Source organism: Somniosus microcephalus, unplaced genomic scaffold (assembly GCF_052327205.1).
Source record: "Somniosus microcephalus isolate GS21.2 unplaced genomic scaffold, FLI_Smic_1.0 scaffold144, whole genome shotgun sequence".
Classification (NCBI taxonomy): domain Eukaryota; kingdom Metazoa; phylum Chordata; class Chondrichthyes; order Squaliformes; family Somniosidae; genus Somniosus; species Somniosus microcephalus.
In genome coordinates, this window is record NW_028225331.1 from 334,725 (window position 1) to 351,646 (window position 16,922).

Consider the following 16,922-nt stretch of genomic DNA (forward strand, 5'->3'; position numbering starts at 1 on the left):
TTGAGGGGTGATTTGATAGAGGTGTACAAGATTATGGCGGGTTTGGATAGGCTAGACGGGGAAAGGCTGTGCCCACGAGTTGATGGTACAAGGACTAGGAGACACAGATTTAAGGTTTTGGGCAAGAGATACAGGGGGGGTGTGAGGAAAAACTTTTTTACACAGCGAGTGGTGAGGACCTGGAACTCACTGCCGACGGAAGTGGTGGAAGCGGAGACACTCAATGTTTTCAAGGGGAGACTGGATAGGCACTTGAGGGAAATAAACTTGCAGGGCTACGGGGATAGAGCGGGGGAATGGGACTGACTGGATTGTATACAGAGAGCCGGCTCGGACTTGATGGGCCGAATGGCCTCCTGTTGTGCCGTTATGACCCTATCACTCTCTGGGGTCTAACCAGGGCTTTCTTTAGCTGTAGCTTATAAGGAGAAACTGTTTCCAGTGGCAGGAGGGTCGGTAACCAGAGGACACAGATATAAGGTCATTGACAAAAGAACCAGAGGCGAGGTGAGGAGAATTTTATTGACGCAGCGAGTTGTTGTGATCTGGAATGCACTGCCTGAAAGGGCGGTGGAAGCAGAGTCAATAATAACGTTCACTGGGGAATTGGATAAATACTTGAAGGGGAAACATTTTCAGGGCTATGGGGAAAGAGCAGGGGAGTGGGACTAAATGGAGAGCTCTTTCAAAGAGCCGGCACAGGCACGATGGGCTGAATGGCCTCCTTCTGTGCTGTATGATTCTATGAGCCACTCCTAGAGTGGAGTGGTGCGCGCAGGGATCGCTTGGCAGGAAATTGGGAGGAGGTGGTTCACACGCAGACAAGACCTGATTTTGAGACGCTGTCCTTTTAAAATTGGTCCTCCACAGGCAAGGAGGGACTCGGTCCCTTTAATGAAAATCACACTGGAAAGGAGAGTCCCTGTCCCTTTAAGAGCCCTCCGCCCACCACTCCCACCTTTTTCGTAAAGTCTTTGAAATTAATAATAAAAGTTCATGCAGAAAAAGTGTGTGTGTCTGACTGTATTTTAGTGAGTATCTGTGTCTGTGTGTCTGTCTGACTGTATGTGCGTGTGTCTGTGTAGAATAGCATCATAGAATGATACAGTACAGAAGGAGGCCATTCGGCCCATCGTGCCTGTGCCGGCTCTTTGAAAGAGCGATCCAATTAATCCCACTCCCCCTGCTTTTTCCCCAAAGCGCTGTAAATGTTTTCCCTTCAAGTATTTATCTCAATCTCTTTTGAATTATAATATCGAATCTGTTTCCACTGCCCTTTCAGGCAGTGCATTCCAGATCACAACAACTTGGTGTAAAAATCTGTTTCCTCATGTCATCTCTGGTTCTTTTGCCAATTGCCTTAAATCTGGTTTCTGTCCCTTCAGCCATTGGAAACGGTTTCTCCTTATTTACTCTCTCAAAATCCATCCTGATTTTGAACAACTCTATCAAATCTCCTCTTAATCTTCTTTGCTTGAGGAGAACAACCCCAGCTTCTCCCGTCTCTCCACGTAACTCAAGTCCCTCATCCCTGGTCCCATTCTCGTAAATTTCTTCTGCACCCTCTCTTAGGCCTTGACATCCTTCCTAAAGTGTGGTGCCCAGCGGAAGCCTAGCCAGTGTTTTATAAAGGCTTAGCATAACCTGCTTGCTTTTGTACTCTATTCCTCTATTAATAAAGTCAAGGATCCTGTATGCTTTTTTAACAGCCTTCTCAACTTGTCCTGCCACCTTCTAAGATTTGTGTACATACACCCCGAGGCCTCTCTGTTCCTGCACCCTCTTTAGAACTGGACCATTTGGTTTATATTGCCTCTCCTCATTCTTCCTACCAAAATGAATCACTTCACACTTCTCTACATTAAATTTAATCTGCCACGTTTCTGCCCATTTCACCAGTCTGGCTACATCCCCCTGAAGTCTGTTACTATCCTCATTGTTTGCTACATTTCCGAGTTTCATGTCATCTGTAAATTTTGAAATTTTGCCCTGGATCCCCAAGTCCAGGTCATTAATATATATCAAAAAAAGCAGTGGTCCAAATCAATATTCACGTTAAGTTGCGCGGCCACGCAGCGGTCTGGAGGTCCCGTGCAGCCGGCTCACCGCCGTATAAATGGAAAAATCGCGCATGCGCGGAAATTTGAATGGGCCGTGCAGCCCGTTAAAGGGGCCACGCACCTCAAAAAAAAAAAAGAGGGAACACTGGTCCTAATACCGACCCCTGGGGAACATCACTGTTTACCTCCCTCCAGTCTGAAAAGCAACCGTTCACCACTACTCTCTGCTTTCTGTCCCTTGGCAGAAAATTGGGAGGGGGCGAGAGCAAACAGCACCTGATTTCTCGCTAAGCACTCAGGGGAGTAGGGGAAGCAGAGCAGCCCTACTTTAAATGTCAGTCTCTTACATATACATTGTAAAAAGGGAGACGCTGTCCCTTTAAAATCGGTCATCCACGGGGACGCGGTCCCTTTAATGAAAATCTCAGAAAAAGAGAGCGCCTGTCCCTTTAAGAGAACCCCCAATGTTAAGCTGGATTAATCCCATACTGCCTTACCAATGATTCGCAAAGCATGATGGACTACTTGACATACAGTGAATGGTTTAAATGTAAAAAGCTGATACAGGACTGTGGGAATGCAATACACATAAATTTGAAAGGACGAAACAGAATGTTTATAGAACAGAGTAGAGACAGTCTCAGGGCCAAATTTTGTTGAAAGCTAAAGTGAATTTTAAACAGAACTCTTTTAAAAAAAAAAAAACAAGTGACTCGTGGAGCGTGTAATCGCCTAGTTTTCTGTTTTCCATGACTTGCAATTGATGAAAATGTATAAATATTGTAGCCCCGTGAGTCTCGGGGCTCACTCTTTGGGAGGCATACTTGTGTGCAAAAACAATTGGGTTTCTCAGAGTGAAGTCCAGGTACCTTAATAAAACTTTACTTATTTTACAGTTTCTGACTTTGTGTATTACTGAGAAAGTGATAAACTGACCGGCGTGTTGAGTCTCCTAAAGCACCGAACCCTGACCCCAAGTTAGGGGTAGATCTTCCTCACAGAAGCGAGGGGTTAACAATTCTGGCGACGAGGATGGGATTCCAAAGCACTGCGGTCTAAATCACAGCGGTCTAGGCTGACGAGTCGCTTTCAGACGACTGAGCAACTAAGTGGCCACAGGTAAGATTTTTACCTTTTTGCTCTGTCTGTTACGAAGTGACTTGCCACATTCGCTGTGATCCTGGCCATGTGCCGACGGAATCTTTAGGTAAGAATTCGAGTGATCACACTTTCTCAAAGTCAGAAGTGTTAGGTTAAAGTCCTTTGGGTTCGAGTCCCATAAATAGGTTAAAGTCCTTTGGGTTCGAGTCCCATAAATAGGTTAAAGTCCTTTGGGTTTGAGTCCCATAAATAGGTTCAAGTCCTTTGGGTTCGAGTCCCATAAAGTGTGTAAAGGGTTAAGCGCATTAAACCGGTTCGCAAGTACGTACACAAATTGGGAAAAAATCAAGTACGTACTAAGAGTGGGAAAATGGGGGTAGGAAATATAATAATTGAACAAAATAAGAAAAAAAGGGGAAAAAAGATAAAAGTTTTACCGACATGGAAGTTATTAACATCTGTGCCGAGACAAATAAAACACAAGATTTGCTGAGTGAAAGGATCCTTAAAAAAAAAATGCTGGAATTTCACTTTGTGTGAAAGTGTGACTGTTTTCCTGACTATGAATGTTTAAGATGTTATAGTATTTTTGTCTGAAAAGTCTGTCTTTAAAAGAAAGATTCTGTTATGTGTGTTTTAGCTCCACCCAATTCTCTGTGTTAAAAGCATTTTGATTTGATTTTGGAAGTTTTAAGAATGTGCGAATAAGATTATGCCCCAAGAGAAAAAAATCTTTGAACTACAATTTAAAAGTGATGGTGTGTAAAAACTGAAGAACAACAAAAAGTTTGTTTTTCAAAAGATTAAGTTTCAGTCTAAGATTTGACCTTGGAGTCGCGGTTGCTATGGTGAAATCTTCTAAAGCAGTTTGATTTAATTTGTTTAAATGTGAAAGACTAATTTTCTCCAGTTATACTCAATGTTTTTACAGTATTTTGGAAAGACATCTGAAGAAAGGACAATAAGGAAATATGACGTAATTTACTGTTTTCCGCAAGAATGTGCTATTTGGTTTTATTTGTTTGTTCATAGTTTTACAAAAGATGGGCTTCTGCCTTAAAGTTACAGTTTCCAATGTGCTTGGAAGAAAATTAATTTGAATGTTTACAAGATCTGGATTAAATTGGAGTTATGAGGTTAATTAACCTATTAAAACCAGACTTTCATTGTGGCCACGGTGAAATTCTGGTTGGTGTGAATTTGTGTAGACCGCATTGGATAATACTTAGCTTGTGAATTTTGCTCAATCCCGTCTTTGTCCATATTACCTCCGTGTTCATGTTTGGTTAAAGTGTAAAAACACAACTGTCTTTTTCGATCGGGAAAGTTTTTTTAGTTTACGTGAAGTAACGTAATGACGTGCATTTGATAATGTTTTGCTCCACCTTCTTAGAATCCTGCAAAGGAGTTAACCCAACTTTAGTATGAAGTTTAAAGATATTAGACGTTAAATAATTTAAGTTTCTTAATTTTAAGTTAATATTTCCCCAGTGACAGAAGGAATTTATGATTTGATAACTTAACCTTGGGCTCTAAACCGAGTCACAATGGAGTCTCTTCTTTCTTTTGTTATATGGAAGTTACCTTGTAAACTAATTGCAGCACTTCTGTCACTAATGTTAAAACACTGTGTAAGCTACCTAGCCTGAGAATTACTTGTTTCTGAAATTGGAAATGGAGGATAAATTGATAGAAATGAAATTGAACATTGACAAAATCTGCCGGTACAATAACACTGCTGTTTGGTTTTTGGGATAATTTTGAAATGACGAAATGGACTCAGGCACTATATATATTGGGTTACTTTTGGGAAAATAAAATATCCTCTAAAATAATGATAAATAAAAAAGTGTTAATAACTTGGATCAAGTGAGAACGTTTGATCTATGTTTTCTATCTTAAATATTGTACTGGACAGTAAAGTTTCTCCAGGACTCATGAATGAGATATGAATGGTAATTAAAGGAAAGTGATTGAGAGTGTAAGATGTAGTTAAGAATAATAAAAAACCTGCCGAGTGTGTGCTCATTCATCTTCAGTGTGCTGTCCCTTTAAAAGCCTGTGCTTCCCTCTTCGAGGTCACAGGCTGCGCGCTTTCTCTTTCTTTCTCTCTCTCTCTCTCTTTCTCGCGATCATGACTGCGGCTAGAAGTTGTGATTGAAGTTGCATGGTGCGTGTGTGTGTCAACTAAAGTGCAATGTGTGATGAATTACGAAATGAGAATGTACCCGATGGCTGAGAAATCGGCTAAAGACGCGAAGGCAGCTGTGGATAAAGCAGAGCAGGATATGTTAATTACGAAACAAGCTTTTGAACAATTGCCATACGATGAAGCATCAGAGGATGATTAAATTATCACTCAAACGTTGGTGAGATTGGGGGGATTATTGGCTTCAGCTCAGTACCGGCAACAGCAATGGATTGTCAAATAGATACAAAATTCATTTTGAACCATTTGTCAAGGGAAGGGTATGTAGTATCAAAAGCAAAGATTCAATTTTGCAAAAAGCATGTAACATACTTAGGGCACATTCTGACACCAGATGAAAAAGTCCTGCTCTCAGAAAGGACCCAAACAATATCCCAACATCCGGAACCTACCACTAAAAGAGGAATACGAGCATTTTTAGGATTAATAAATTTCTGCAGGACAGATGAATACCAGAAATCACTAAACATACGAGGCCCCTAACTATACTAACAGGATCACAGGTTAGAGAACCGTTCGTTCTATCAGAAGCACAAAGAGATGCGTTCAATTCTTTAAAACAAGCCTTAAGAGAGGCCCCGCCCTTAGGAAGACCAATGTATGATAGACCATTTAGGTTGTATGTGACTACTACCGATTACTGAACAAATTATCCACACAGCACATGACGTCAGCAAGGATAAGTAGATATGAGATTAACCCACAGAACATGTAGGTGAACCAATACATGACTGTGTAACAAAAATTGAGACCCAAACAATAATTAGACCTGATTTAAAGGACGTGCCTTTGAATACCCCAGACCATGAGTACTTTGTGGATGGATCAGCCTCTAGATCAGATACAGGTGAAGGACAGATAGGATACGCAATTATAGAATCACCAAATGTGGTAGAATCAGGTAAACTTCCAAATCATTGGTCAGCATAGAAAGCAGAATTACACGCACTAGCAAGAGCATACGAATTATCAGAAGGGATGAAAGTAAATATTTATACGGACTCGAGATATGCCTTCGGATTAGCGCATGATTTCGGAATAATATGGAAAAGGAAGGGTTTTCTGACCACATCTGGAACTCCCATATTGAACCAAGTACAGGTAGAAAGATTGACACAGGCAGTATTACTACCCAGGGAATTAGCCATAGTAAAATACCAGGCACACACACAGTTACATACACAGGTTGCCGAGGGGAATAGATTGGCAGATGAAGCAGCAAAATATGCCGCTATGTATGAGGACCAAAAACAAATGCCCCAGTTGGAACAAAAGGAGGGAGGGAAGTATCCCTCTTGTGCCCCATCGTTGGAAGATGTACAAAAGCACCAGGAGGACGCTCCTGAAAATGAAAAACAAAAGTGGATAAAGAAAATTGTAAAAAGGATCCTTTGACACAACTATATGCTGACCCAAAGGGAAGGATAGTTGCTCCAAATTGGAAAATTCTTGGTGCAACCCAAATTGGGGAAAAGTGGCACAGCAGACAATTGATCACTGTCTGATATGTCAGCAACACAACCCGGGAAAAGCCATACCAACAGGAACAGCAACAACTCCTATCCCAGACGGTCCCTTTTCAAATACTACAGTTAGATTTTGTACAATTAGAATCAGCTTATGGATATAAATATGTACTAGTTATCATTGATGTATTTAGTAAATGGATAGAAGCCTTCCCAACAAGGAACAATACCGCAAAGACTGTGCAAAATAACACTGAAGGATATTGTGCCAAGGTTCGGAGTGCCAATACAATTGAATTCCGACAACGGACCACACTTTGTTGCAGAAATTAATGCTGAACTTTGCAATGTTTTCAATATTAGACAACATTTACATTGCCCGCTCCATCCACAATCAGCAGGACTGGTGGAAAGGGCTAATGGAGCCCTAAAGCTAAAATTGGCCAAACTTTGTGTAGAAACCAAATTAAAATGGCCAGAAGTATTACCAATGAAAGACAGGATTGTCACCAGCAGAAATTATCTTCGGAAGACCTTTAAGAGCCCCATTCTCGGCTCCTATCCAAGACGACAGACAAATAGATATTCATGTAATGGACAATCAGATGATGTCTTATTGTATGTCACTAACCTCTGCTTTAAAGTTGTCCCATGAACAGGTAGCAGTTGCAAATAAACCAACACCAGAGGATGCCTGTCATCGGCTCAAACCGGGTGATTATGTCCTCGTAAAAAACTTCTATCGGAAAGGATTAGAACCCAGGTGGAAGGGACCCTATCAAGTACTGTTAACCACGCATACCGCAGTGAAGGTCGAAGGAAAGACAAAATAGATTCACGCTTCGCACTGCAAGTTATCATCACCGCCCTTGTCATAATGGGCATAACCTCAACAGCGACAGAGGGACAATGTCTCTTTAAAAGCCTGTGCTTCCCTCTTCAAGGTCGCCGGCTGCGCGCTCTCTCTATCTCTCTCTCTCTCTCTCTCTCTCGAGATTGTGACTGCTGCTTGAAAGTGTGATTGAAGTCGCATGGAATGTGTGTGTCAACTAACGTACAAAGTGCGATGAATTACGAAATGAGAATGACCCTATGGTTAAGAATAACGCGAGTTAACTTTCTTTCCTTCCCAATATTAGGTTCCTTACAGATCGACCTTTTCAACAGCTGAGTTTTTCAATTTAACCAGTAATCCTGCTCACCCTGACTGTTATACGACCCTGACTTTTCCCCAGGACATATCCCTGACTTTTGAGTTCTGATTATCTCCCTTTTTGTGGTTGCTATGGTGAAATCTTCCAAAGCAGTTTGATTTGATTTGTTTAAATGTGAAAAACTAAATTTTCTCCAGTTATACTCCATGTTTTTACAGTATTTTGGAAAGACATCTGAAGAAAGGACAATATAAGGAAATATGACGTAATTTGCTGTTTTCTGCACGAGTGTGCTATTTTATTTTGTTTGTCTGTTCATGGTTTTGCAGGGGATGGGCTTCTGCCTTAAAGCTACAGTTGCCAATGTGCTTGGAAGAAAATTAATTTGAATGTTTGCAAGATCTGGATTAAATTGGAGTTATGAGGTTAATTAACCTATTAAAACCAGACTTTCATTCTGGCCACGGTGAAATTCTGGTTGGTGTGAATTTGTGTAGACCACATTGAATAATACTTAGCTTGTGAATTTTGCTCAATCTCGTCTTTGTCCATATTACCTCCGTGTTCGTGTTTAGTTAAAGTGTGAAAACACAACTGTCTGTCGATAGGGAAAGTTCTTTTTGATTTACGTGAATTGCGTGCATTTGATAATGTTTTGCTCCACCTTCTTAGAATCCTGCAAAGGAGTTAACCCTTTCCACTGACAGCTGTTTAAGTTCACCAAGCAACAGCTTTAGTATGAAGTTTAAAGATATTGGACATTAAATAATTTAAGTTTCTTAATTTTAAGTTAATATTTCCCCAGTGACAGAGGGACTTTATGATTTGATAACTTGACCATTTGGGCTCTAAGCAGAGTCATGAAAGTTACCTTGTAAGCTAATTGCAGCACTTCTGTCTCTAGTGTTAAAACACTACATAAGCTACCTAGCCTGAGAATTACTTGTTTAGTGAATTTTGGTAGCCTGGCCACTACCCAAGACATCGGGACCATGCAGAGGAAGATGAACAAAGATCTCCAGATGATTAATCTTTCGATAAGATACCTGAAAGCCTGAGAAAGGCTTGTATTGGATGGCATAATATGGAGATACCGGTATGAGTGTCCAAATGTGATTCATCACGTATGAGGAAGTTTCAACGTAGAAGAAACCCCAGGCGGGGTAACATCAGGAACGATAGAAGAAATAGAGGATACCCCAGGCGGGGTAGGATTAATCGAGCACCCCGAAAAAGAAGATCCGAAGCAATCTGGAGGAGACCCCAGGCGGGGCAGAATAATCTTCAAAATAATTGACACCCTGTGCAGTATGTAGAGAAAAGGTCGAGGTTATCATGTAATGATAAAAGGAGGGAATGTTAAGCTGGATTAATCCCATACTGCCTTACCAATGATTCGCAAGGCATGATGGACTACTTGACATACAGTGAATGGTTTAAATGTAAAAAGCTGATACAGGACTGTGGGAATGCAATACACATAGATAAGAAAGGACGAAACAGAATGTTTATAGAACAGAGTAGAGACAGTCTCAGGGCCGAATTTTGTTGAAAGCTAAAGTGAATTTTAAACAGAACTCTGTAAAAAGAAACAAATGACTTGTGTAGCGTGTGATCGCCTAGTTTCCTGTATTCTCATGATGACTTGCAATTTATGTTTTTTGTATAAATATTGTAGCCCCGTGAGCCTAGGGGCGCACTCTAGAGGAGACTTCCTTGTGTGTAAACACAAGGAGTTTCTCGGAGTGAAGTCCAGTACTGGGTACGGAATAAAACTTTACTTATTTTACAGTTTCTGACATTGTGTATTACTGAGAAAGTGACAATAGACTGACCGGCGTGTTGAGTCTCCTAAAGTAGCGAACCTAGATCCCCCACGGGAGGGGTAGATTCTCCTCACAGAAGCGAGGGGTTAACAGGTGTACCTACACCATATGGACTGCAGCGGTTCAAGAAGGCGGCTCACCACCATCTTCTCAAGGGCAATTAGGGATGGGCACTAAATGCAGGCCTAGCCAGCCAGCGACGCCCACATCCCATCAATGATTAATTTAAAAAAAGTGATGTGACCTCCCCATTCTTCATACCAAAATGTAATACCTCACATTTATCTGTGTTGAACTTCATTTGCCAATTATATACCCATTCTGCAAGTTTATTAATGTCCTCCTGTAATTTGTTGCAGTCCTCATCAGTGTTGACTTTTCCCAAAGTTGGTGTCATCCGCAAATTTAGAAATGGTGTTTTTGATTCCAAAGTCTAAATCGTTAATATAACTTGTGAACAACAGTGGACCCAGCACTGATCCTTGTGGAACACCACCACCCACCTTCTGCCACTGTCAACAGCTACCTTTTACCATTGATTTGTGAAATAAAGTCTATCAATCAGATGTCTCAATGTTTCCTGTTCCATGAGCTTGTTTCGGGGATCTGGCTCAGCGACTATCCTGTAATCACACCAACAAGTCCCACTGGGCTGAACAATGGAGGAGAGGCGTTGGAGGAGGATGGTGTGATCAACCGTGGTGAAGCTCGCAAACAGGTCGAGAAGGATGAAGAGAGATAGTCCACCGGTTACCGCCGCGGAGGATGTAATTCGTGACTTTTGTTCAGGGCTGTTTCATAGAATCATAGAAAGCTACAGCACGGAAGGAGGCCATTTCGGCCCATCGTGTCCGCACCAGCCAACAAAGAGCGATCCAGCCTATTCCCACTTCCCAGCTCTTGGTCCGTAGCCCTGCAGGTTACAGAATCCCAAGGGCACATCCAAGTACTTTTTAAATGTGGTTAGGGTTCCTGCCTCTACCACCCTTTCAGGCAGTGAGTTCCAGACCCCCACAACCCTCTGGGTGAAGAAATTTCCCCTCAAATCCCCTCTAAACCTTCCACCAATTACTTTAAATCTGTGCCCCCTGGTTTTTGACCCCTCTGCTAAGGGAAATAGGTCCTTTCTTTCCACTTTATCGATGCCCCTCATAAATTTATACCCTCAATAAGGTCTCCCCTCAGCCTCCTCTGTTCCAAGGAAAACAGACCCAGCCTATCCAGTCTTTCCTCAGAGCTAAGATTCTCCACTCCCAGCAACATCCTTGTAAATCTCCTCTGTACCCTCTCTAGTACAATCACATCCTTCCTGTAATGTGGTGACCAGAACTGCACGCTGTTCTCTAGCTGAGGCCTAACTAGTGTTTTATACAGTTGAAGCATAACCTCCCTGCTCTTATATTCTATGCCACGGCTAATAAAGGCAAGTATCCCGTGTGCTGCCTTAACCACCTTATCTACCTGTCCTGCTACCTTCAGGGATCTGTGGACATGCACTCCAAGGTCCCTTTGCTCCTCTACACTACTCAGTGTCCTACCATTTAATGTGTATTCCCTTTCCTTGTTAGCCCTCTCCAAATGCATTACCTTACGCTTCTCCGGATTGAATTCCTTTTGCCACTGTTCTGCCCACCTGACCAATTTATTGATATCTTCCTGCAGTCTACAGCTTCCTTCTTAAGTATCAATGTAAGGTGTTTGGTTCCCTTGTCCTTACAAGGATTCTTTGACTCTGGGTTTTACAGGAACAAAATTGTAGATGACACAAGGGTTTAGGTTCAACCCAAAACTGTTAGTTTATTAAAACCAACAAAACACAGACAAAAACCTGCTTACAATCACCCATACGGCCAGTCGTTACCGTTGTGGATTGTAGGCCTGGATCGGAGATGACCTGTCCCCGTCCTCCTTTATCTGACTGCAGCGGCCTACACAACGCAAACCCCTTGTAGGGTCAACTGATACTAACAATCACCCATCCGGCTGGTCTTGGCCAACGTCGATTGCTGGCTGTGGCTGGAGATGAGCGTCTTCCCTTCCTTCTTACACCTGGCAGTTGCTGTAGTTAGAGCTAGCTTCCGAGAGAGAGAGAGAGCTTCCGAGTGAAGAGAGCGAGAGCTGAGGTGTGGTTCCTTCTTATAGTTCTTTTAGTCACCTGGCCCCATGCTGGGCCTCCCCCAACCAATATCGGTTGTCGGTTTGCTGAACTGTCCGATATTCACACCTCATCAACCTGTAATTCAATCACCGGAGGTGTACAGAGTTGTGAGATCGAAGATAACTCCTTATTTCCTCTCCCGCTTTATGTAACGCAGATTCAATGTGATTTCTATTACTATTGATGGGCAGCTGGCTGATTGACTTGTGTATCTTCCATTGAAGCCAGGAAGTCCATCGTGACCCCCATTGTTTCAGTTAAACTCAGAGCATTGTCCAGATGTTAGTTTTTCCCATCAAAACCAATCATGATTCAAGGCCTCACAGTTCAATGTCAATGTCCTTTTCAGAGTTAATCATGAGTCCAGTATCAATGTGTTCTCCAAGAACTGCAGACTTTGATGACTGACCGGCACCTTTTCTGTGCTTCGAAGTTTAACCGTTTCATGCCCTTACCACTGGGCCAATAGGCTTCTAGCATTTTGCTATTGCACCGGTTTTTCTTTTAAATCTACATCAACCACAACCGATTTTAGTATCATCTGCAAACTTCTTAATCATACCCCCTATATTCAAGACTAGATCATTGATATATACCACAAAAAGCAAGGGACCCAGTACTGAGCCCTGCGGAACCCCGCTGGAAACAGCCTTCCAGTCACATAAACACCCATCAACCATTACCCTCTGCTTCCTGCCTCCGAGCCAATATTGAATCCAACTTGACACATTGCCCTGGATCCCATGGGCTTTTAACTTCTTGACCAGTCTGCTATGTGGAACCTTATCAAAAGCCTTGCTAAATTCCATATACACTACATCATAGAAGATAAGAACAGCAGTTGGCCATTCGGCCCCTCGAGCCTGCTCCGCCATTCAATGAGATCATGGCTGATCATCCAAATTCAGTACCCTGTCCCTGCCTTCTCCCCATACCCCTTGATCCCTTTAGCCTTAAGAAATACATCTAACTCCTTCTTGAATATATTTAATGAATTGGCCTCGACTGCCTTCTGTGGTAGAGAATTCCACAGGTTCACCACTCTCTGGGTGAAGAAATTCCTCCTCATCTCAGTCCTAAATGGCTTACCCCTTATCCTTAAACTGCGAACCCTGGTTCTGGACTCCCCAGCCATCGGGAACGTCCTTCCTGCATCTAGTCTGTCTAGTCCTGTTAGAATTTTATAAGTTTCAATGAGATCCCCTCTCATTCTTCTAAACTCCAGCGAATATAAGCCCAATCGCCCAACCTGTCCAAATCATACTGGAGTTTCTCTGCATCTTCCTCATAGCACACACGCCCACCCAGCTTTATGTCATATGCAAATTTGGAAATAATACACCTAGTTCCCTCAGCTGGATCATTAATATATATTGTGAATAGCTGGGGTCCTAGCACCGATCCCTGAGGTACACCGCTAGTCACTGCCTGCCACTTGGAAAAAGACCCGTTCTTTTTCCAACTCTTTGCTTCCTGTGTGCCAACCAGTTTTCTATCCAAGTCAGTACCTTACTCCCAATCCCATGCGCTTTAACTTTACACGCTAATCTCTTATGTGGGACCTTATCGAAAGCCTTCTGAAAGTCCAAATACACCACATCCACTGGTTCTCCCTTATCTATTCTACTAGTTACATCCTCAAAAAATTCCAGTAGATTAGTCAAGCATGATTTACCTTTTGTAAATCCATGCTGACTTTGTCCGATCCTGTCACTGTTTTCCAAGTGCTCTGCTATTACATCTTTTATAATGGACTCCAGCATTTTTCCCACTAACATGGGAACTGTGCCAGAGTCCATTGAATTTTGGAAGATGACCAGCAATGCATCTACTATTTAAAGGGCCACTTTCTTAAGTACCCTAGGATGTAGATTATCAGGCCCTGGGGATTTATCAGCCTTGATTGCCGTCAATTTCCCTAACACCATTTCCCTACAAATACTGATTTCATTCAATTCCTCCCTCTCATTAGACCCTATGTTCCCCGACATCTCTGGGAGGTTATTTGTGTCCTCCTTTGTGAGGAGGAAAACCTCAGGCTACAGGACGATATAAACGGGTTGGTCAGATGGGCGGAAAAGTGGCAAATGGAATTTAACCCTGAAAAGTGCGAGGTGATGCATTTTCGACGGACAAATAAGGCAAGGAAATACACAATGAGTGGTAGGACCCTAGGAAGTGCAGAGGGTCAGAAGGACCTTGGTGTACATGTACATAGATCCCCGAAGGCAGCGGAACAGGTAGATAAGATGGTTAAAAAGGCATATGGGATACTTGCCTTCATTAGCCGAGGCATAGAATATGAGAGCAGGGAGGTTATGATGGAGCTGTACAAAACGCTGGTGAGGCCACAGCTGGAATACTGTGTGCAGTTCTGGTCGCCTCACTATAGGAAGGATGTGATTGCTTTGGAGAGGGTGCAGAGAAGATTCACCAGGATGTTACCTGGGATGGAGCGCCTCAGCTATGAAGAAAGGCTAAACAGGCTGGGGTTGTTTTCCTTGGAGCAAAGAAGGCTGAGGGGGGACCTGATTGAGGTGTACAAAATGATGAGGGGCATAGATAGGGTAAATAAAGAGGAACTTTTCCCCTTAGTAGGGGGGTCAATAACAAGGGGGCATAGATTCAGGGTAAGGGGCAGGAGATTTAGAGGGGATTTGAGGAGGAACTTTTTCACCCAGAGGGTGGTTGGAATCTGGAACTCACTGCCTGAAAGGGTGGTAGAGGCAGGAACCCTCACAACATTCAAGAAGCATTTGGATGAGCACTTGAAATGCCATTGCATACAAGGCTATGGACCAAATGCTGGAAAATGGGATTAGACTGGACAGGGATTGATGGACGGCGCAGACACGATGGGCCGAAGGGCCTCTTTCTGTGCTGTAAAACTCTATGACTCTATGACTTTGTGAAGGACTGCAGACTTTGATGACTGGCACCTTTTCTGTGCTTCGAAATTTAACCGTTTCATGCCCTTACCACTGGGCCAAACAGGCTTCCAGCATTTTGCTATTGTACCGGGTTTAAAAAAAAATCTACATCAACCACAGCCGATTTAAGTATCATCTGCAAACTTCTTAATCATACCCCCTATATTCAAGTCTAGATCATTGATATGTACCACAAAAAGAAAGGGATCTAGTACTTAGCGCTGTGGAACCCCACTGGAAACAGCCTTCCAGTCACATAAACACCCATCAACCATTACCCTCTGCTTCCTGCCTCCGAGCCAGTTTTGAATCCAACTTGACACTTTGCCCTGGATCCCATGGGCTTTTAACGTCTTGACCAGTCTGCCATGAGGAACCTTATCAAAAGTCTTGCTAAAGTCCATATAGACTACATCAAACGCACTACCCTCATCTACCCACCTTGTTACCTCCTCAAAATATTCAATCAAGTTTGTCAGACACGACCTTCCCTTAACAAATCCATGCAGACTATCCTTGATTAATCCGTGTCTCTCTAAATGAAGATTTATCCTGTCCTTCAGAATTCTTTCCAATAATTTTCCCACCACCGAGGTTAGGCTGACTGGCCTGTAATTTCTCAGTCTGTCCCTTTCTCCCTTTTTAAACAAGGGTCCCACATTAGCAGTCCTCCAGTCCTCCAGCACCACACCTGAAGCCAGAGAGGATTGGAAAATAATGGTCAGGGCCTCTGCTATTTCCTCCTTTGCTTCGCTTAACAGCCTGGGATACATTTATTCACTGTTATAGCTGCTAAACCCCTTAATACTTCATCTGTCACTATGTTTATTTCATCTAATATTCCACACTCCTCCTCCCTGATAGCAATGTCTGCTTCGCCCCTCTCCTTTGCTAAAACATACGCAAAGTATTCATTAAGAACCCTACCGACGTCTCCCGCCTCCACACCCAGATTACCCTCACGATCTCTCATAGGCCCTACCCATTCTTTCATTATCCTCTTACTCTTAATATATTTATAAAACATCTTTGGGTTTTCCTTGATTTTACTTGCCAAGAATTTTTCCTGCTCTTTGGGGCTGCTGGGGCAGGGGTGGAATCCTGATGGGAGAGGTTCAAACCTGGAGTTCCGGGAAAGATGGGCACTGATTTGGGAGGCGGCAATACGTTCAAGGACTGGAGAGGAAGGGGAGGTTGGAGATGCGGCGGTGGTTTGCAAGGACAGAGGTGTCAAGGGTGTAATGATCAATAACATGTCATTCTATAGTGGACACTAGGTGGAGCCGTAGAGCTGTGTAGAGCTGTATATAGCTGTATGTATATAAGACTACACTACCCAGCTGTATAGATATTAAGACTACATTACCCATGAGGCACTAGGCTACCCACAAGGCAACAGTCAAGATGGCAGCCTGCACACAGGAGCACACATGCTGCATCTCTACAGATACTGTACCTAGAGAACGTGTACTGAATAAATGACTAGCTAGAAGCTAGCTGTGTTCATAATAAGAATGTCTAGTTATTAATGAACATAAGATGGTACCAGGATGGTGAAGATCTGCTAAAAATTGTGAAAAGCAACATGGAGAATTTGAAGCCACCAGAGCATTTGAAACTCACAGAAAAAATCGACTACAATTGGCAGACTTTTAAACAACAATTTGAACTCTACATTGCAGCCATCGGATTCGGTACAAAGCCAGACGCAAGGAAGATAGCGTTGCTGCTTACGGTTGCAGGCCCACAGGCGATAGAGGTATTTAATACATTTGTACTTAATCAAGAGGAGAACAGAGAAAAATTAGAAGATGTGCTAAAAAAATTTGATGCACATTGCTCTCCCAAAAAGAATGAGATGCATGAAAGATACATCTTCCGTTCTCAGACACAGCAACAAAATGAGACTTTTGATAGCTTTATAACTGATCTGAAACTGAAAGCACAGACATGTAATTTCTCTGAGCTGAAATCATCCATGATTCGTGACCAGATTGTGTTTGGTATTCATGATAAAA

General features: G+C 42.7%; 1 protein-coding gene across 1 annotated transcript in view; it reads left to right on the forward strand.

The window, feature by feature from the left end:
• The window catches only part of LOC147082201 (uncharacterized), a 65,479-nt gene extending 57,472 nt beyond the window's left edge, over window positions 1–8,007 (forward strand). Inside the window, exon 5 of the mRNA XM_085980400.1 lies at window positions 7,976–8,007. Coding sequence (XP_085836526.1) covers window positions 7,976–8,007 — 32 coding nt within the window. The remainder of the gene's footprint in view (window positions 1–7,975) is intronic.
• Window positions 8,008–16,922: the final 8,915 nt, after the last annotated feature.